Source organism: Ammodytes marinus (assembly GCF_949987685.1).
Source record: "Ammodytes marinus genome assembly, chromosome: 9".
Lineage (NCBI taxonomy): Eukaryota > Metazoa > Chordata > Actinopteri > Uranoscopiformes > Ammodytidae > Ammodytes > Ammodytes marinus.
In genome coordinates, this window is record NC_137213.1 from 2,712,036 (window position 1) to 2,734,350 (window position 22,315).

The window sequence follows — 22,315 nt, forward strand, 5'->3', positions numbered from 1 at the left end:
CTGACGCGCACACACACACACACACACACACACACACACACACACACACACACACACACACACACACACACACACACACACACACACACACACACACACACACACACACACACACACACTCATACAGTTCCTATCTTCAACACCCTCTGCTGTCACTTGAGCTGCCCCTGTGAAACCTACCCTTGCATTGTCCTTTTATTGCACAAAGTCAAACTTTCACTCACAGAAAGTTCCCGTTCCTAACTGTTTTCAACAGAGTAGCCAGATGTCCCACTTAACTAGGCCATTTTCTAACTGAAACCATTTGTCTTTGTTATTGGCAATAAAGGTTGAGATGCCATGGGTTGCAAAATTTCAAAGTTGGAAACTTTCCATGGGAATTTATGGGAATTATCGGGAATTAACGGGAATAAACGGGAATTTACTCAATTTAAAGCAACCGTAATGCACTAAGTCATTCTAACTATGTTATTTCAGTCCTGGCAAACTCTCTAGACAGTAAAAAGCAGTTTTTTCAACTACGTTTTATAATGTTTATGAACATTTAACTTCAAATCAGATTTTTTTAAAGTTTATTGAGACACCCAACTTGATATCATATATTGCTTTTTACTAGACCAGGTTTACAGAGGCTTAATCAGTGATTTTAAATATAGTTGAGGAAAATATATTTTAGCATAATCTTGACTAAAACAACCAGAATTCATGCAAGTACACCTAGCAAGTTGCGCATAGCACACATCCTACTGCAGGGGTACTGAGGCCACGCCCCCTACATGCCCTGCGCATTCCTCCATCACATGGGGGACAATTTACTTAATTTATTGAATGGGTGGGGTCAGAAAGATGTGTTATATTTAACACAACATTCATATTTTTGTTGTTCAGTGAAATTATTGATTGTTCATAAAATAATCAAAACTTAATAAAGTTCTACTTACATATAAATCTGTTCAAATGTAATGATTTTTTTTATTGTATAAGTTTGCATGGATGTCTGCCTCTGACAAAACATAGTGTTTACATGTTTAGATAAATGTTTGGATATGAAAAAAAATTATTTAAATGACCGCCATTTAGTTAATTCCTATAATCCCCAATTTTGAATATTCCCAAAATTCCCGAGCAAAAGTTCCCGTGGAAAGTTTCCGGAAATTTACCTGAAACTTTCCACCCCTTTGCAACCCTAGATGCCAATGAATGTTAGCATAGTGTTTGTGTAGTGAATGATAAGCTCAGAGAAGAGTCTTAATGCTATAAGGTGTTCCAGATATATTTGACTTGTCTATCGTTATTAACACTAGTATGAATATTACTCTTTTAGTGCTCTTGTGGTTATTAGTTGTGCTGACTGTGTGTGTGTGTGTGTGTGTGTGTGTGTGTGTGTGTGTGTGTGTGTGTGTGTGTGTGTGTGTGTGTGTGTGTGTGTGTGTGTGTGTGTGTGTGTGTGTGTGTGTGTGTGTGTGTGTGTGTGTGTGTCTGCAGCCTGCTCCTGCCTGGACAACCTTCAGAGTGGGGCTGTACTGTGGAGTGTTCCTTGTCTTATTGGTGACTGTGGTCATTACAGGTAACACACACACACACACACACACACACACACACACACACACACACACACACACACACACACGTGCATAAAATCCTCTAAGTAGACATGCGCCATGATTTCTACATCAAAGACTATTGTTAAAGCTATAGGTGTGAAACTTTGAGTCATCTAGTGAGTCAGTCTTTACTTCCTGGAATATGACAGGTCAGGGTGTCTAGGCCAGACATATACTGCTTATATTTTTGGCAAGCATTGGTCACAGCGGAACATACTGTACTTTAGTCTCAGGAAGAGGACACTTATTCACTGTGTCAAAATAAGGAATGAGGATTATTCATGTTTTAAAAAAGGACATAGGCTTTTCTAGGTCGTTGCCATGGTGAGGATTGTTTTGTTTCCATTAGGTATAAAGAAGGAACAGGCTTTTAACCTATTACTTTCCATTTGTTTGATCTGTGTAGATAAATACAGGTATCTTTCCACTACAGTTTACAGCCCGGTCTGGTTTAAAATGCACTCCAAATTAACATCATGGTCATGGAAAATCCTGATGTGACTGTGTTTAAATACATTACAATATATGGTAACACTTTACAATAGGGGTACATTAATTAACTGTTAGTTAATGCTAAGTGAATGCTACTAGGGGTTAGTTAATGCTTACTAATGCCTATTAAGCATTAAGTAAGTGTTAATGCTTAGTTATCTATGGTTAGTTAATGCTTCATTAACTTGTGCTTATTTAAGCATAAACTAATCATAACAGTGAGTTAATGCTTAGTTTATGTGTATTTAGCATTTACTAAGCTTTTTTTAACAGATAGGTAATGCTTAGTAAATGCTTATTCGGCCTCAATGAAGCATTAACTAACATTTCATTAATGTACCCTTCTTGTAAAGTGTTACCCAGACTCATTGTGATTCTGGTGCAGCATAGAAAGATGTTATTTTTCACAGTAGTGCTTGAGTCGAACAGGGTTGTGTATATAATATGGAAGAGGCTCCCTCTGTCCACACATCATCCACCAGTTGACCATGTCTGTCTCTGTCCTGTCCCCAGGAGCTGTGAGGACCGACGGCCATGACATCTGGCCTATGATCAGGATCTACAGAGGAGGCTTCCTGTTGATAGAGTTCCTCTTCCTGTTAGGTACACGCACACGCACACACAAACACACACACGCACACACACACACACACACACACACACACGCGCAGATTGGCAGAAACGGGCCTGCTTTCACTTTGAAGTTGGGCAATCGCTTGTTTTTAACTGGGCTACCTGCGTTTTAAAAAAACACGCTAATTTTGGTTTGCAAAGGTTATGGTCGACACCAGTGCAAAGAATGACCTTAACTTGATTTAAGGAGATCAGACCGTTGAGCTTTGCGTACTTAATTACTATATAGACCTTATTTAAGTGTTGAATAATGTCTCCTTATATCCCCTCACTTTACAACTGATCCAAATGATGACACAACACACATGCAGCCTATGCAGTCTATCTGACTGTCTACTCTATTGCTTTTCTCTTCCAGGCATCAACACATACGGCTGGAGGCAGGCAGGAGTTAACCACGTACTCATATTTGAACTCAACCCCAGGAACAACCTGTCCCACCAACACCTGTTTGAGGTCTGAAAACACACACAGACATATACACACACAGACACACAAACACACACACACACACACACACACAAAAACATAAAGAGAGAGAGAGACACACACACACACTGATTTAACTTTAACTGAATCGCACATGTTGTCCAGCTTCCTCCACCATGAATATGTAGTTTGAGTAAATTGGTGTTGATTGATTAATTGTTTGACAGCTAGGGTACGGATAGGAACACACTCACACACTCTCTCTCTCTCTGTCTCACACACACACTTACCCATTTATCCCTCTGAGATGAATACAGGGACTGAGCTAGTGTGTGTGTGTGTGTGTGTAGATTGCGGGTCTGCTGGGCGTGCTGTGGTGTGTCAGCCTGCTGTCCTGCCTGTTCTTTGACAGCGTGCTGGTGCCCATGCAGGCCAACCCCCTGGCTCTCTACGGACTCTTCTTCCTCTTCCTCATCAACCCCTTCAAGACCTGCTACTACAAGTCCCGCTTCTGGCTGCTCAAACTGCTGGTAACACCACTCACTCAATCACACACAACGCATAGCATAGCATAGCATAGCGCCCAGTCAAAGTCCAGACCTAAATACAATTGAGAATATCTGGCAAGACTTGAACATTACTGTTCACAGACGCTTTCCATCCAATCTGACACTAAATCTGAAGCTCGAGCTATTTTGCAAAGAAGAATGGGCAAAGCTGGTAGAGACATAACCCAGGAGACTTGCAGCTGTAATTGCAGTGATAGGTGGCTCTACAAAGTATTTTTAAATCAAGATCTTTTTATTATTATTTTTTTGTATAGAAAAGTGAAACAAGTTGTTAATTTGTTACGGACAGGTTTTATGAAAGAATAAATAAAAAACAACTTATGCCACTTACGTCAAGGCTCTACAAAGTATTTAATCAGGTGGGCTGAATACTTTCGCACACTACACTTTTCAATTTTTATTTATAAAACTAATTTAAAACCATGTTTCATTTTCATTCCACTTCACAATTATGCGCCCCTTTGTGTTGGTCTATCACATGAAATCCCAATTAAAGTGGTTGTAACATGACAAAATGTGGGAAAGTTCAAGGGGTATGAATACTTTTTGCAAGGCACTGTACATGCAGGACATGCATAAGAATCCAAATTGCGTTCTCCGCCCACGGTGCAATAAGAACAATAAAATCCCCCCTCCCTCTCCCTCCCTCATAGTTCCGGGTGGTGACTGCTCCGTTCCATCGCGTGGGCTTTGCAGACTTCTGGCTGGCAGACCAGCTCAACTCCCTGGGCGTGGTTCTGATGGACCTGGAGTACATGATCTGTTTCTACAGCTTCGAGCTGGACTGGACCAACTACGAGGGCCTGATCAGCGGCTCGGGCCGGGACGTGTGTAACTCTTACTCCTACGGGGTGCGCGCCGTCATCCAGTGTCTGCCCGCCTGGTTCCGCTTCGTCCAGTGTCTGAGGCGCTACCGCGACTCCAAACGGGCCTTCCCTCACCTGGCCAACGCCGGGAAATACTCCACCACCTTCTTTGTGGTCATCTTCGCCGCTCTCTACAGCACACACAAAGGTAATACCACACTGGACACACACTCTTTTTCATATCGTTAGCCTCATAGCATAATTGCCTAAATCATATTTACTCTACTCTACTTTTACTCTACATCTATTGTACATCTACTTTACTCTACATAGTAGAGTAAAGTAGATGTAGAGTAAAAGTAGAGTAGAGTAGATGCTATGAGGCTAACGATATTTGATTATACTATTATATTATATTATACTATTTGATTAAACTCTATTTTAAATTAATATTTTAATGGGAAATCCATGTTTTTACTTCAATAGCTTCCATGCCCACTCTCTCCCAATTAATTCCAGAAATGAGAACTATACAGGACATACTTGTGATTTTTTTTTCCATGTGTTTTTCTTCAATGGCTTTTTATTTTGTGATATTCAGTATATATATATACAGTATCTCACAAAAGTGAGTACACCCCTCACATTTCTTCAAATATTTCATTATATCTTTCCATGGGACAACACTGAATAAATGACACTTTGATACAATGTAAAGTAGCGTGTGTACAGCTTATATAACGGTGTAAATTTACTGTCCCCTCAAAATAACTCGACACACAGCCATTAATGTCTAAACTGCCGGTTGCAAAAGTGAGTACACCCCTGAGTTAAAATGTCCAAATTGGGCCCAAAGTGTCAATATTTTGTGTGGCCACCATTATATTCCAGCACTACCTTAACCCTCATGGGCATGGAGTTCACCAGAGCTTCACAGGTTGCCACTGGAATCCTCTTCCACTCATTCATGACAACATCACGGAGCTGGTGGATACTGGAGACCTTGCGCTCCTCCATCTCCTGTTTTAAGAAGCCCCAAAAATGCTCAATAAGGTTTAGGTCTGGGGACATGTTTGGCCAGTCATAACCTTTACCCTCAGCTTCTTTAGCAAGCCACTGGTCGTCTTGGAGGTGTGTTTGGGGTCATTATCATGTTGCAGTACTGCCCTGCGGCCCAGTTTATGAAGGGAGGGGATCATGCTCTGCTTCAGTATGTCACAGTACATGTTAGCATTCAATGAACTGTAGATCCCCACTGCTGGCAGCACTCATGCAGCCCCAGACCATGACACTCCAACCACCATGCTTGACTCTAGGCAAGACACACTTGTTATTGTACTCCTCACCTGGTTGCCGCCCCACACTCTTAACACCACCTGAACCAAATAAGTTTATCTTAGTCTCATCAGACCACAGGACATGGTTGCAGTAATCCATGTCCGTAGTCTGCTTGTCTTCAGCAAACTGTTTGTGGGCTTTCTTGTGCATCATCTTTAGAATAGGCTTCCTTCTGGTATGACAGCCATGCAGACCAGTATGATGCAGAGTGTGGCGTATGGTCTGAGCATTGACAGGTTGACCCCCAACCCCTTCAAGCCCTGCAGCAATGCTGGCAGTATTCATACGTCTATTTTCCAAAGCCAACCTCTTGGTATGACGCTGAAAACGTGCACTCAACCTTCTTAAACTGGGCCGCAGGGCAGTATTGCAACATGATAATGACCCTAAACACACCTCCAAGACGACCAATGCCTTGCTAAAGAAGCTCAGGGTAAAGGTTATGGACTGGCCAAGCATGTCTCCAGCCATAAACCCTATTGAGCATTTTTGGGGCTTCTTAAAACGGGAGATGGAGGAGCGCAAGGTCTCTAATATCGACCAACTCTGTGATGTCGTCATGAATGGGTGGAAGAGGATTCCAGTGGGAACCTGTGAAGCTCTGGTGAACTCCATGCCCAAGAGGGTTAAGGTAGTGCTGGAAAATAATGGTGACAACACAAAATATTGACACTTTGGGCCCAATTTGGAAATGTTTTCTTAGGGGTGTACTCACTTTTGTTGCCTTCAGTTTAGACATTAATGGCTGTGTGTCGAGTTATTTTGAGGCGACAGTAAATTTACACTGTTATACAAGCTGTACACTGACTACTTTACATTATATCAAAGTGTCATTTCTTCAGTGTTGTCCCATGGAAAGATATAATTAAATATTAGAAGAAATGTGAGGGGTGTACTCACTTTTGTGAGATACTGTATATATATATATCATGACTCATGATATATATAGATGTTCTAGAAAAGTTGAACTTTTATGTTGGAACTGCTGGATAATTCCTTGAAGTTTACTCTTAAAAAGCTGTATGAACTCTGCATATATCTACTGTGTTCAGAACATAGAGGGCTGAGCTTACACATACACCATTATTGGAATATCCACTACAGGCCTTAACTGTATTTACACTCACCGGCCACTTTATTAGGTACACCTGTTCAATTGCTTATAAAAACAAATAGCTAATCAGCCAATCACATGGCAGAAAATCAATGCATGTAGACGTGGTCAAGACAACATGCTGAAGTCAAATTGAGCATCAGCAGATCAGCAGTTTCTGAAATTCTCAGACCAGCCTTTCTGGCACCCTCAACATTGCCATGTTCAAAGTCACTTAAAACCCCTTTCTTCCCCATTTTGTTGCTCGGTTTTAACTTCAATAAGTTGTCCCGTCCAGGTCTACATGCCTAAATGCATTGAGTTTCTGCCATGTGATTGGCTGATTTGTTATATGTGTTAACAAGAAATTGAACTGGTGTACCTAATAAAGTGGCCGGTGAGTGTGTAACCCCTTTTATTACAGACACACATTGTAACACAGTTTCGTCAGTACAACAACATAGTCATGTCATACTTCTCCCACCCTTCACATTAAAAGCCTTCAGGAAGCCCAAAGAAACACAATTCATTTCCTTGCAATGCTGGCCAATAAAATGAAACACTTGACTTATTTAACACCCCAGTCTGTTGTGCAAAGACTGGGGTGACGCTCAGCATTTGAACACCAACTCTTATATCAGAATCCATGGGACCTTAAAGCTTTTATTCTGTCGATCATGTGCCTGTAATTACATTGCTCACTGCCACCCCACTCCACAACAGTCAACATGTCAATATTTCAGCTGGTAACTGACCCTCCGTTCCGAATCGCATACTTTCTACTATTTAGTATGGTAGAAAAAAGATTTGGGACGTCCCGATTCTTGTGGCCAGATTTAGGATGGTTAGAAGTACCCGGATGTCTACTACATCCGGCCAAGATTGTTAGTGTTGAAAACAGCATCCTATTTGAGCGATTCTAACCCACAATCCAGTGCTAACCTGAAGTGGCGTCATATAGTCGGAGCCTCCATATGAAAACAAACGGGGATGCGACGGATATAAAAGCAACAGGCAAGATCAAGGCGCAATGTTATGATGAAATAAATAAGTAAAAGTATATCCCAATAGTATGCCTACTGCATCCTAACTAGATTATTTTTTATCATCGGATGTAGTATGTAGAATAGAAAAAAGAAAGAGTATGCGATTCGGAACGCAGGGTGAGTTTGTAGAAAGAAATGTAGAAAATCACACATTGTTTTCATAATACAACTGACCTTCTCCAGTGTTAGATCATTTGCTTGTGTGTGCTCACTGTATGTTGAGTATAAAGCAGCTCGTCTTAACAGCAAGGTGATCGACAGGACAATTTCAGATTGTATTATGTATGTAGGTCTGAGCTGTTGCTTAATCACTTTGTATGAAGAAGTTAAAGGAATGCTTTTGGGATGGTCTTGCCTACATAGGTTGCCTATGTCCTTAAATGAGGATTTAGTGATTCTAGAGAACGCTTGTTGTCAAAAAAAATGTTTGGTCAAAATCAGTGAATATCTTTTCACGATCAGCTACCTGTCTGTACTGTGACAGCACAACCTAGGCTCTGTAAACGGGCATGATGCTAGTAGCTACGGTGGTCCCCTTTGTTTACATACAAGTTTACAGAGCCTAAAGTCTGTGTAATCTTATATAATGTTACCGCGCACACACAGTACGGATATATTCACTGATTTTGTCAAAAGTGATTTTTATCCCTTTTTTTTACAACAAGCGTCCTCCAGAATGACTCCACCTTTTTTGGTGAAGGAAAACCCTGGTCTCTGGCTTCTAAGAAAACCAACCCTGCGTTCCAATCCCCATACTTCCCTGCTATTTAGTATGCCAGAAAAAGATTTAGGATGTCCCAATACATGCACGTCAATTGTAGTATGCTGAAAATACATAAATGCCCCACCAACGCCAATACCATTTTGCAGTATTCATCTTTATTCTTGACATTTCTCGACAAAATGAAGGAAAAAAAACTTCCTTATCAGATTTTTTTTTCTCATGTGGCCCTAAAACTCTTCTGTACTTTAGTATGTAGTGTAGTAAAAAGAAAGAGTATGTGATTTGGAACGCAGGGCAAATGTATCAAACCTGGTTGATCAACATGTTCCATGTGTTAACCCATACAAACTCCCCCTCTGTCCCCAGCTGAAGCCCACGCAGACGCCCAGATATTCTTCTACCTGTACATCGGCTGTTTGATAGTCAGCTCCTGCTACACACTGATCTGGGATCTGAAGATGGACTGGGGCCTGTTTGACCGCAACGCAGGAGAGAACACCTTCCTGAGGGAGGAGATCGTCTACCCACACAAGGTATATATATCTCCAGCCAGGGAGCAGCCTCTGTGTGTGGGATACTCTGAGTCTAGTTTGAGGCCGTCAGTAACTGTATGTCCCCCCCCCCCCCTCCAGGCCTACTACTACAGTGCCATAGTGGAGGATGTGGTGATGCGCTTCTCCTGGACCATCACCCTCTCCCTCAGCACGGTGTCGGGGATTCATAGCATCTCTGACATACTGGCCACTGTGTTGGCCCCACTGGAGGTCTTCAGGTAAACACACTGTGACGCTCCTTATCCCTTTCCTTGATGTTCAGCCACACAGCTATGGGCCTTGATCAACAGGGGACAGCAGGAAATGATACATTCAACCAAAGAACACAGGGAATACTTAAAGGCTTGTTCAGTTTGGTTTGATACGGCTTCATTTGTGTTTCCACTGTCAGAAGTTGAAAGGGGTTCCAAAATAAGCGGACTGTTTTGACCTATTTTTTGTCACCCTTTTGTCAGGGTACCGATGACGCTACACACTGTGTCCCGCTGCTATGATGTCACCATAGTTACGTAGCTGTTATGATGTCACCATAGTTACGTAGCTGTTATGATGTCACCATAGTTACGTAGCTGCCGTGGCCAGCGCTGTTCAACAACTCGTAGACCCGTAGACTGTATATATACTCTGCGGCTATCACGGTCCGGCATAAACCCGACTATCATGTATCCATTCATATCTAAGATAATGTATTATTGAATCCATCTTCCATTTCAGTCATATGATTTGTGACTTGTGATACAGTGTGTTGAGGATGTGGACTATTGTCATTCTTCACTTCTTCTCAGTATGAATAGATGTTGGCTACAGTGTGTGTGTTTCTGGCCTCTCTCCAGGCGCTTTGTGTGGAACTTCTTCCGCCTGGAGAACGAGCACCTGAACAACTGTGGTGAGTTCAGGGCCGTCAGGGACATCAGTGTGGCTCCTCTCAACGCTGACGACCAGACACTGCTGGAGCAGATGATGGACCAGGAGGACGGGGTGAGGAACCGCCAGGGCAAGAAGAACTGGAAGAAGAACTACAGCATACGCAGGCCCCGGCTGGCCTCACAGTGAGTCACACTAGACACTACACACTAGGGTTGGGTATCGGTTGGGTTTTTTCTGATACCGGTTACTACCCGGTACTTTTGAAACGGTTCCGGTGCTTAACCGGTACTTTTACCGGTACTTTAAAGCCTCAAATTGCACACACTTTGTCAAAAAATAATGCCCTTTTATATCCAGTGCCAAATTTAACACAATTAACTTTAACAATATAATTACGAGTAACTTACAGATAAATTATTTTAAAATGTAAATAAAATAAAATTCACACAATTGACATACTATCTAATACAACAATACTGTTTCAAACAATATAATAATGGAGATTAACGTGGAGACTACCAGGTAATCTAATCTCCATTTTAAAACTTTAGCTAAAAGTAATCATTTTGATAAGAAAGTGTCCTTATGACCTGAACAATACAACACCTTAAAAATTAAAATAGATACACATATAAAACACCCATATGAAATTAAATGCAGTATTGGATTTACAGTAAGGAAATAAGTACACCCAATGAGAACCACAGACTGAAAACAGTCAAGGAAGAGCGTTAGCCTTTTGGAATATTAACAGTGCTCATTTGCATTTAACTTGAAACAAAATTCAACTGACATAAAAAATACAAAGAAGTCTTCTGTAAAGATAAGACCACAACTATTAACTTTGTCAAATTAACCATTTTTGTGCAGAAAAAATGTCATGTTTGCCTTTTCAGGATGGATACGAGATCTTTAAAGTACATGCTGTTATAATGTGCAGCGCTGTTTATTATTAATATAACGGCCCGTCATCAGACACATGTAGCCTACCGGATGGTTTTATAAATCGATCGCTCCATAACGTTATCCAAGTCAGAGCTTTTTGTATGGGCAGAGATCATTATTTTAAGTGTGTCTTTATGAAGTGTCTTGTTAAACGTTTCCATATCACCGGGCCGCCGTGTTCCGCTGTGTGTTTTTTGGGTTTGTCTCCACCGCCGTGCGTAAAGGCAGCACTAGAACAGCTGACGGGAGGAAGCGTGCAGGCGGCCGCTGCCTCATCGTCAGCCTACACGTGCCTAATACATGCGTGACAATACTGCTAGATCGCGTGTCATTTGCAAAAAGAAATGCATTGCATTGACGTTCAACAATAGTCTGACATAAAGAGCGATCAGTCTGTGAAACTGCGAACGTGAGCGAGTGTTGAGCACTCGTGCGCGCGCTCCTCGAGACGGTCGGGCTCGTTCTCGTCACTCACAGCCCGGTGAGAAATGCTCCTTGCGGTGTTCACAGAACAGCATCCGCGAGCGGACATGCTTCATCGATCATGACATAAAGAGCGATCAGTCTGTCAAAATACAAACGTGACTACAGCAGGGGGCGGCACCCATGGACATATAAAGAAAGGCGGCACCCATGGACGGCGGCACCGAAATGAGGCACCGAAACTTTCATTCTTATTCGGTCTGGTTACTACCGCTTACGTCGGCACCGGTGCCATACTGGTACCGGGTTTCGGTGCCCAACCCTACTACACACACACACACACACACACACACACACACACACACACACACACACACACACACACACACACACACACACACACACACACACACACACACACACACACACACACACACAAGCACATAGGATGGCTCAACGGGATGGCTGTATATCTATTGCCTTTGTTACAACTTAGGGGCATAAGGTTTGAGGTCTACCAAAAGATACCATCACTTTGCCTGATGGGAAATGTAGGATGTTGTAGATTGATTCAGCGAAAGGAACTCAAAAGTCCCAATATATCCACTGCTTCCTCGCCCCAACATCATGGAGGGTCTCTTTAAAAGACTAAACGGAAAGCCTGTCTTTTAGATGAATTATTTAGATTTATTTTTTATTGAATATCACAAATTTATCTCTGAGGAAGTGCAACACCAACACAATAGTTATTCTCTTACTTTGAAGAAACCCCATATCTCTTTGAGCGATCAGTCCTCACTCTCTGGTATGAATATGCAGTAGTTTGCAGCGGTTTAAGCAAAGCAGCAAGGTGGAATTGGTTTTGCACACACAGACGCACACATTATCGCTCGTTTTAATTTACCGCGCAATTAATTGATTTATTGCTTATCGCGACAGGCCCACACGCACGCACACACACACACACACACACACAATGTGGTTTTTATCACATATGATGACCTGTGTGAGTGGCATTACTATGCTCATGGTGTAACACTGTCAGTCAGCCCTGTAAAGCCTCCCTCTCCCCCCCCCCCTCCAGGTCCAGGACCAGGGACACCAAGGTCCTGATCGAGGACACAGACGATGACTCCTGACATCAGGCCACGCCCCTGGCCTGGGTTCAGAATCTATTCAAAGGAGGAGGAAGCTCCACCTCCTAATTGAAGGAATCTACCCAGCCAGTTGGGCGTCAAACCTAGGACGGTTTGAAAACCCCCCCATGCTTAACGTTATCCTTTTCCCCCAAAACGCATGAGCCGCTGTTGGGTTCAGAACTGTGTTACAGGGAGGAACTTTGACCTCTCTGACAAAGGGAACCAGCAGCAACATGGCCATCAAAGCTACTACTACTCCTTTACCTTCGATAATAACCAGAGGTGGGCTTATTATGGAGCGGTGGGGTGGGAAACTCTCCCCCTTCCATCCACACAGTCACCCAGAGAGGAAGTCTTAAACTGCAGCCATTCCTCAGCCTCGCATGAACAACGCAGCTCAATGGAGATGCTCCAGGCCCATGGCCCTGACAGGCAGTGACCTCGCTCCCTCTCTGCTCTACACAGTGAGAGACAGTGCACCTTCAGACCCTACTGCTGTCAAGGACCATAGCTTTCCTCCCAGCCTTTACCCGTTCAGTCTCCACCTCCCAGCATTCAGGTAACACTGTAGCAGCCAGGAATGGAATAACCAACCGCCCATAACGCAAGAACCGCCCATAACATAAAAATGCCAATTACGTAATCATTTTTCAGTTCTTAATTGAATAAGAGTAAGATAAGATAATGTAGTAACTAGCCAATGACGTAATAACATTTCTGAACCAACAATGCAAAGCACTTTGAGTCTGAGGAAATCAGTGAAAAGCACTATATAAGTAGAGTCAATGGAGGCATTTATATCACTATTTCATTTGGATAGGGCGGGTTTGTGTGGTCAGGTCTATCAGTAGGATAGGCAACAGTAAGGACACGTGTCATGGAAGTATGATACTTCATAGCCAATCAATCAAACTTGTATAAGCATAGAGCACTTTAAAGTAATAATAGTGATATTAGTATATCATTACATAATCAGCTCTAGTACATATTTAGAGGATTTGTTCAAACCCGCCCAATAATGTAACAACCAGCCAATACAAATGTCATTACGTTATTGGCAAGTTACTTCGTCATCGGCTTTTACTACATTTAAAATGAAAAATAATTCTGTTAGTGGCCGTTATAACATTATCGGCGGGTATTCCATTGTTGCTGCTAAAATGCTAAGACAAAGGCCTTGACTACACGATGAGACCATTCACACCTCAAGTCAACCTGTCATGTGGACCTCGGTATGAAGCTGTCTTTCCATAGGAGAATGCAAAGTCTCATCTGTGCTTTCAGTGACTTTTTTTTTGGCCTTGCGACCTTCTCCTCCTCCCCCTGGCGTTTTCCACAGGACAACAGACTATATACTGATGAACATTTGGAAACGCCAAGTCCCACTCTTCAACTTAGCCCCTTCAAATCATCACAGAGCTGCCTACCTGCACCTTACACGCTTTAGATACACACACACACACACACACACACACACACACACACACACACACACACACACACACAGAAACATAAACATGCACTTTGTAGGAAGACTGAATCGGAGAGGGAATGCCTATTGTGTGTGCACGTGCGCAAACACACAGACGTTTTATTGTTCATGGATGTGCAACACTCGACCAATAACCTTTTTGAGACTTTGAAAAGAAAACACACGCACACACATATACACACATTCATAGACTAGCAATTATTTGTAAACCGTGGTTGTAAATATGAGACGGACCAAAGTAGGAGGCGGTGTGGAAATATTACGAAAAATATCTCCATAGAGAGAAAAAAAAAAAAAAAAAACTCAGTGCTGAGTTCAGACTGTATGGAACAGCAGCTGGGATGACTTGATCAGCCGTGGAGCTGAGAAGGAACATTGCTCTTTTCTTTCCAGAAAAAAAAAGGATGAAGATAATCTGAACGGCAGTAAATCCCCACTCACACCCACATGGAAAAGATTTCCATCTGGAACTGATAGTTTTTGCTGAATGTATGCCAACTTTATTATCTATGTATTTATGAGTGGGAGTGATGTCTCTAAGCCATCTATCTGTCTATCTGTTTGGACACTTTAAAAAACAAGAGTTGACATGGGTCACAAGGATATTTTTTTTTATTTTGTCCTCTGAAATGTCCCTGATTCATTCATAATGTTTGTTAACGTGTGTTAAACTGCTTGATTTGAAATGTGACAATGGTGAAAAGGAATGGGAGGTGTCACCTGTCTTATCACACACTGGTCCAAAGTGTCCCAGTCAAATGGATGGTGTGGTTCAACTTGAATCTGAAAGAAAGTGTCTCTTCAAGCTAGGTTTGGTGTTGAAGGATCCGTATGGGAGTCAATCTGATTGGCTGTTTTATACACTCATGAGATACACTCTGTATGTGTAACACAGGTTCCATAAGTGCTTTTAACACTTTAACGGACATGCTTGGTTGAGAGAAAGATGTTTGACTTTGGGGAATTTCATTTTAATGTAGTTTTAGTTTGTAGGTTCAGTATGTTCATGTTCCATTCAACACTGTTTCTCAAACACTGGCTCAATAGTGTTACTCTGTCATCACTGCAACTCAACACTGCAGAAGTAGTATACATCACATTCAAAGAACTCCAGCCTTCCTATGATTGGTGGCCTTTTCATAAACAGAGAGTCTTGTGTTTCATTGACGGCAGCTTAAAGAAAAAAGATGAGAAAACTCTTAATGAATAGATGGATGAACCAGGTGTCTCAGAGCAGCAGAATAGGATTCATTCAACACAACACTTCATTTACCATTGGAGCCATTGCTGTCGGCTTGGCTTGGTAGCTAACTTCAGGTGCTTTTTCACATTCCATATACTTACATACTCTTTGCTTTTTATTAATACGCCAATCAACACGGCCATGTTCAAAGCTTGTGGATGCAGTTTAGTTTGTCACTGTCTTGAAAATCATTCAGGAAGCTGTGATTTTAAAGTCGGGCAACAGGGATCAATACGTCCGTGGGTTGATATGCACCCACGCAAACCATGCATCAGAGAGCTAGCACCAGCCGGTTTGTCAGTAGACAAAACAAATAGTTTGTGAAAAGATGCGTGCATTTGACAAGCTTTACGTGCCAAGTTTTTCATCTTGGTCAACCAGAGCTGAGTGAAATCAACTCTTAATTTTAATAATTTGACGGAAAAAATACCTTTTTTTTTTTTTAATGCCATCTCATTGCATGCTATCATTAGCGTATCATCAGTTTTCTTATTGATGTTCATACTGTATTTTTTCGGTTTAGTTTCAATAAAGACGGTCAAATATGGTATATTTCACATGATATAGAAAGTAGGCCATGAGTTATAGTAAATGTATAATGTCTATGTGATAATATAGTACATAAGAAGCAATATCTGAATGATGCTTTAAAGTGGAAGCTCAGCGCTAACACTGGTGTTTGTTTAGCTACATAATGTAGCATGTGGTTGCTATGATGCTGCTGGGTGGAGGCAGCACGTTTTGCACTGCTCACATGCACCTGTTTGACAGTCAGAATATTCGCCTTGTAATCAACTACATCAAACATTAAAGAATGTTAAAATTCTCAGCCAGATCATCTGTGCTAGCTGAACAGTTCTACAAAGATTCAAACAAAGCACAGTCAATTTACATTTTGTGTTGCACCACTTTGGACTATTAATACTACTATAATATTTTGCAGCGTGATTATATCTTTAAAATGCGCTCCATCATTCCCGACAGCCTCTTGTACCTGTATAGTTGCATACAGCATTGCCCCTTTTTTGACTGTGCTAATCTTTTAGCAACCTGGTTAGCTTGACACAGACCAACACTTTTGAGCAAAAATATTTCATAAAGACGTGTGTCTAGATTTCTCTGTACTACTCTGTAGTATGATTGGGCCTTTAAGGAGCCACAGTGGATCTAACAGATGTTGTCAAGGAGACAATCAGTTTTCTGGCTTTACAGGAAGTTGCTGAGGCTCCAATATGAGTTCTGTGCCCATCAACGATGAATAACTGGAATAACCTTGACTTATCATTTATGTGGAAAAAAATATCAAATAAAAGCTTTATTTTTATTAAAGTTTTTAAAATAAGCATAGTATTCCTTGATGGGTTGACTGTGGAAGGCTTATTGAGATATTCTAGATCCTGTGTGGCATTACTTGATACTGCAGAGATGTTGTCTAGTACAAACACTGAAAGCTGCCAAGTGAGTAGAGGGTAAATATGTGTTACTGTGTATCACTAGAGAATCTATTTTCAGATGTATAACTGGTGAACAGATGGAAGACTTTGCCTTTTGTTGCTCCAGTGGAGTGTTATTCACACACTCAACTAAACACAGGGTTGTACTCTTGTTTTCTAGAGCTTTTATTCCAAGAACATTTCTACACATGCTTTGAAATGAGGGCACTGCCTTCACTGCTTGTAACATTTCAATGCCGTAGACAACAATCATTCTATCCAAAGAGAACACTTCACTTGTCTCATGTTCAAGTGCTGTGCATTTGTTCAGGACTTTTATTTTGTAATTCCTCAGGTTCTCATAGCGAGACACGTAACTTTTTATTGAAATATGATTATTATAAAAGCCATTCCTGTTCTTCAAAAAGTCAGCATATTCCATAGTGACAGTGTAGTGGGAGGTGAGATGTGTATAGGTTTGAACTCAGGACACTGTGAGCACGTTTGCACCTTAGCCTTCTAACTTGCTAGTAGCACGCTAGCTCCCTGTCACCTGCCTCTTCTTCTTCTTTCTCTTGACTCAATGTGTATTTGTTTCTTACACAAACGACACCATCTATCTCCGCCATATATCTCAAATCTGTAATATAAATAAGGTATAGCAAAGAACCTCTAGTAAGTGAAATTCTTTTTATTTTGTTGGATCAATGCATAGGATGGATCTCCCCATAACTGTACCTTCAACACCACAACCAAGCAATGATGTCGCACGTTTAACTTGTTATGAACCTGAACTCAGCATTTGAACTGTTCAGCTGCAGGCAGGCTGACTAGGTTTCCGATTGGTTTGGACCATGTTGATTTACAGTTTGAAATAGAAAAAATGGTGTCCTTTCACCATTCAAGTGGCTGACTGGTTTTTTTCCCATTTCATGTGAAGACAACGCTGCTTCTACTGTATGTGAAAATGTTTGATTTGTGACGGACAGGTGAACTCCCTCCCCCATGTCAATCAAATGAAATCCATCTGTAGAGGTTTGGGCTGGGTTTCTATATTCAATTTTGTTTTGTACCACTTGTAATGTAGATCTATAGCGTAGAAGAGTTTCTAAAGTCAGCATCAAATATTTCTGTGGTCTTGTTCACTTATTATCCGTTGAGACCGTTCCTCATTTCGACCAATGTTTAGCTCATTTTAGACTTCATGTGTAGGCACAGTTATGGAATGCATTTTATATTCAGACAACATGCAGCACTTACACACATGTGGTTTATTTTATTGTTATCTTCACTTTTATCAGATATTTCAAACGATACTCAGCCCACCTCCAGACTGGTGGATATGTTATGGACCAAACAGAAGTTCTTTCAGATTGTCCTAGGAATGTTTTTCAACTTAAATCTCAATGTGGTTTTTAAAAAGTCATCAGCTGCTCCACAACAAAGTTACTCAATGGGCCTCATACAACAACCTTTTTGTATTCTTATCCTAAACGTCTTTTCTCAAGCAAAACCCCACTCACTATGCACTTCATTCATTTAAAGCTTAGGAAAACTCATTTGCAATACACTAGATTTTCTGAAGTTTTAATGAGCAGCCTACATCTTAACCAACTAATTATCTTTTGTTGAGATAACGTATAATTCATATGTAATGAAAATGTATCTTTTCATATGTATATAGAAAAAAGTTGAGTTCTACAAACCAAGAATTTCAAACGATAACAGTTGTGCCAACTCTTATACGTTTAACAACAACAAAACCAAGTTAAACAGTGTTACTGTTCAAACTGAAGTCTTAGTTTGAGGGACTCAAAACTGGAAGTTAAATGACATATGATTAGTTATCTCACCAAAAGATGAATGTAGTCAGTTGAGGTTGGCCTACAAAATCTAGTGAATACAGTTGCCTTGAGAATGGGACTTTTCCTAACATTTTCTTAGGAACTTTTTACGGTGTAGATGACTAGTACTACAGGTCTTGGCAATGCAATAAGTTCTTTTAAATCCCTTGTACACTTACAAACCAATGTTTCCATACCAATGATTCTTGTATGAGGCCCAATGTCTTAAATCCATAGAGTTCATAGGTGCACCAGAAACCATAAAGATACTGGGCTGTGTAGACCCAGGTAGGGACCATGTTCAGTTCTGTAGTGGAGCATTTCTGAAGTGTTCCTAAATGTTCAAAACACACAGTTGCTGTCCAGTCTTCATGTCCAGGACGTCCCAGTGGCTTCTGTTGTTGCCTAAACCTAACCCTTAACCCTCTCAAATACTTTGTTTCTAAAGCAAAAATGTTGTGTATTTCAAAAAGTCTGAGGATTTGAAGTCTTTTGGTGTTTGGTAAGCCCGCCTGTCGTGTCAGGATGCTTTGCGTGTACCTGATTGGTTTGGTGTTGTATCCACACCAGTCATCATCCTGCAATACTCACTGAAACTCTGGGCCCCGGGAGCGTGGAGAATGACCCTACAGATTACCTATAGACCCTATAGATTCATCTTAGACATCAAGACCATAGGTTCATAGAATCACATTGCCCTTCACACCACAAAGTCGCAGTTGCATATTTTTTGAAGTCATTTGATTCTAATCACTTCATGCTCACTGGCCCAGATGTCTCAGTGTGGAACAAACCCACATTTCGGACTGGATCGAAATTCTCTTGATATTCAATATAACTGAAGCAGGATTGTAACTAAACTAAAGTGGAGCCAAATGTGTCTCCATGTTCTAGAAAACCAGTGCATTTTGTAGGATTTGAAATAAATTGCAGAGCTTGTTGATCCTCATTCTTCTGTTCTGACCCCCCCCCCCCCTCCCCAACCCCCACCAACGTATGACCCAGAGCTGTTAATTCTACAATCCATGAACATGAATATATTGATTAGCAGCCTTGTATAATCGGTTAACTGTGCCGTGGGTGTTGTCTTGTATGTACAGTAGCAGCGTGATGCTACAGAGGTGCCTGGTTCACCAACCCTCCCCCCCTTACAGTTTTTCAGTAAAAATGCGCTGAAGCTCAAGGTGTTTGTGTCTGGGAGTCTTATTTCTCTTCTCAAACTAACATACTCTTTCTTTTTACTACACTACATACTAAAGTACAGACGGAAGAGTTTTAGGGCCGCAGGAGAGAAAAAAATCAAATAGGGAAGATTTTTTCTCACTATGTCGAGAAATGTCAAGAATAAAGATGACTACTTCTAAATGCAATTGAGTTATAGGGGCATTTATGTATTTTCAGTATACTACAATTGACATGCATGTATTGGGACATCCTAAGTCTTTTCTGGCATACTAAATAGTAGGGAAGTATGGGGATTGGAACGCAGGGCTAGAAACCTGGGGCGGTATTCACAAAACATCTTAAGGCTAAGTGTAGGTCCTAACCATAGATAATATATTAAAATGGATGTAGCATCCGGGCTGACCTCAGTTATTCACACGGCATCCAATAATCCTGGTTTATGCGCGTCGCCATTTTGTGAGATTTTTACTCCGCCTCACTCCTCTTGCCGAAAAAGGGAATCGACGTCGCATCTAGCTGACGTATACCGCCGAGGCAAAGTGAGGGACAACGGGCGGAGAGCTGTCACTCAAGAGATCGCGCCAATACATTTTAACCTCCAAAAGAATAAAAACCAGCCTGCTCGAAAAAAATTCACCCCCCTCAGTGTTGTCATGGAGATATGACCTAAACATACAGACTAGAATGGTTTTGTGGACCTATTTAGGGCTGCAACTAACGATTATTTTGATAATCGATTAATCTGTCGATTATTTTCTCGATTAATCGATTATTAACCGATTAGTGTTTTGGCCCGTAAAATGTCAGAAAATTGTGAAAAATGTTGAAAAATGTTGATACATTTTCCAAAGCCCATGTTGACGTCCTCAAATGTATTGTTATGTCCAAAACACAAAGATATTTCAGTTTAATGTCATAATAGGATTAAAGAAACCAGAAAATATTCACATTTGAGAAGCTGTAATCAGAGAATTCGGACATTTTTTATTAAAAAATTACTTGAAACGATTAATCGATTATCAAAATAGTTGGCGATTATTTTAATAATCGATTTGTCGATTAATCGTCGCAGCTCTAGACCTATTGTGGTTAATAGGTTTAATAAGACTGTGAAAACGGCCAAGTGAGTCAAAGAAAAATTGCTCAGTCTTGGTACCACCCCCAGTGGCCACTGTAATGTGTGTCACTTCCTTATTGGATGCTAGTAAAAATCGCTGATGTTGGGGCTTGGTCCTAACTTGCTGATTTAGGAGTATCTCTTAAAAATAATGGGCGGCCGTGTTTCACTCCTTATTTTAGAACTTGTAACTTTTTAAGATAAGTGTAATTCACAAAGCATTATAGCGCTAAAACTAGCTCCTAAATCTATGAAAAGGTAGGAGTCCTCGAGAGATCTTTTTAAACACATTTATAAATAATGATTTGAAATGAACACGTGACCTTAAAACAAATTGTCAGTATAGGCCTACAAGGAAAGAGAATGTTGTTCATGAAGCTCCTTTTCCTGCAGTTGCTGTCGGATTACAATGCACTGAAAGGTTACTGTAGGTGTCACGTTTGGGTTTTCATTTCCTACCTGATAAATAGACGTACAGGTAGGATAGAATGTAGGCCTATATTTAAGCTTCGCAGCATCTCCTCCATTCCATAGGTCTGCTACTGTATAGTCGCGTTGTGTCTCGCCTTTTCCTTCCGCAGGCAGTTTACAGATTTCACCGACTTCAGGCGAAGACACACCAAGACGACTACCAATCGTAGTACCAGAAATGTACCTTAACGCATTAGAGGTGAAGTAAGCGATATATTTATGTTAATATACTTGTTAAATCGCTCTTTATTCATACAGTGATCACTTATATAGTGTGTGTTTCATTACTCCGATCTCTCAGTCACCCGCTCTGCATGTAATCGGCATATAAACTTTTCGGGGATCCCACTGATAACCAATCAGAAGAGAGAACGCTACAAACCGGCACGTCTCACTGCCGGTGCACGTGCAGAGCGACAGATGGGTGAATGTGTATGCGCCTACAATGGCGGAGCAGGTAACAATCCTTCCCAATGTCGGTTTTGATGATTTTTATCATGTTTTATTCACTTTTGGATCTGCGATGATGCTAGATAACTCACTGCTTAACTGACACCCTACTGTGGACCTCCACTCTGAGGGATTCAAAGTAAACCCATCATATCATTTGCATCATCCTGGAAGCCCCCAGACTCAGATTAGCATTGAGTCATCAAGAGCCAGACTTGATTGTTACATAGTCAACCTATCTGACCATGTCAAGGCATTAGGTATAAAGTAGCTCATTTTTCCTGCATTCCAATCCCCATACTTCCATACTATATAGTATGCCAGAAAAAGAATTAGGAACTCCCAAAACGTGCACATCAATTGTAGTGTGCTGAAAATACATAAATGCCACTAACTCCAAAAGCACTATTCTTGACAT

General features: G+C 41.1%; 1 protein-coding gene across 1 annotated transcript in view; it reads left to right on the forward strand.

The window, feature by feature from the left end:
• LOC307255800 (xenotropic and polytropic retrovirus receptor 1 homolog) overlaps positions 1-19,816 on the forward strand; it is a 66,266-nt gene extending 46,450 nt beyond the window's left edge. Inside the window, exons 7-15 of the mRNA XM_080034590.1 lie at positions 1,486-1,567; positions 2,610-2,699; positions 3,088-3,185; positions 3,509-3,688; positions 4,381-4,741; positions 9,101-9,267; positions 9,367-9,506; positions 10,122-10,337; positions 12,608-19,816. Of these exons, the coding sequence (XP_079890716.1) occupies positions 1,486-1,567; positions 2,610-2,699; positions 3,088-3,185; positions 3,509-3,688; positions 4,381-4,741; positions 9,101-9,267; positions 9,367-9,506; positions 10,122-10,337; positions 12,608-12,662 (1,389 nt within the window). The 3' untranslated portion in view covers positions 12,663-19,816. The remainder of the gene's footprint in view (positions 1-1,485; positions 1,568-2,609; positions 2,700-3,087; positions 3,186-3,508; positions 3,689-4,380; positions 4,742-9,100; positions 9,268-9,366; positions 9,507-10,121; positions 10,338-12,607) is intronic.
• The last annotated feature ends 2,499 nt before the right edge of the window (positions 19,817-22,315 follow it).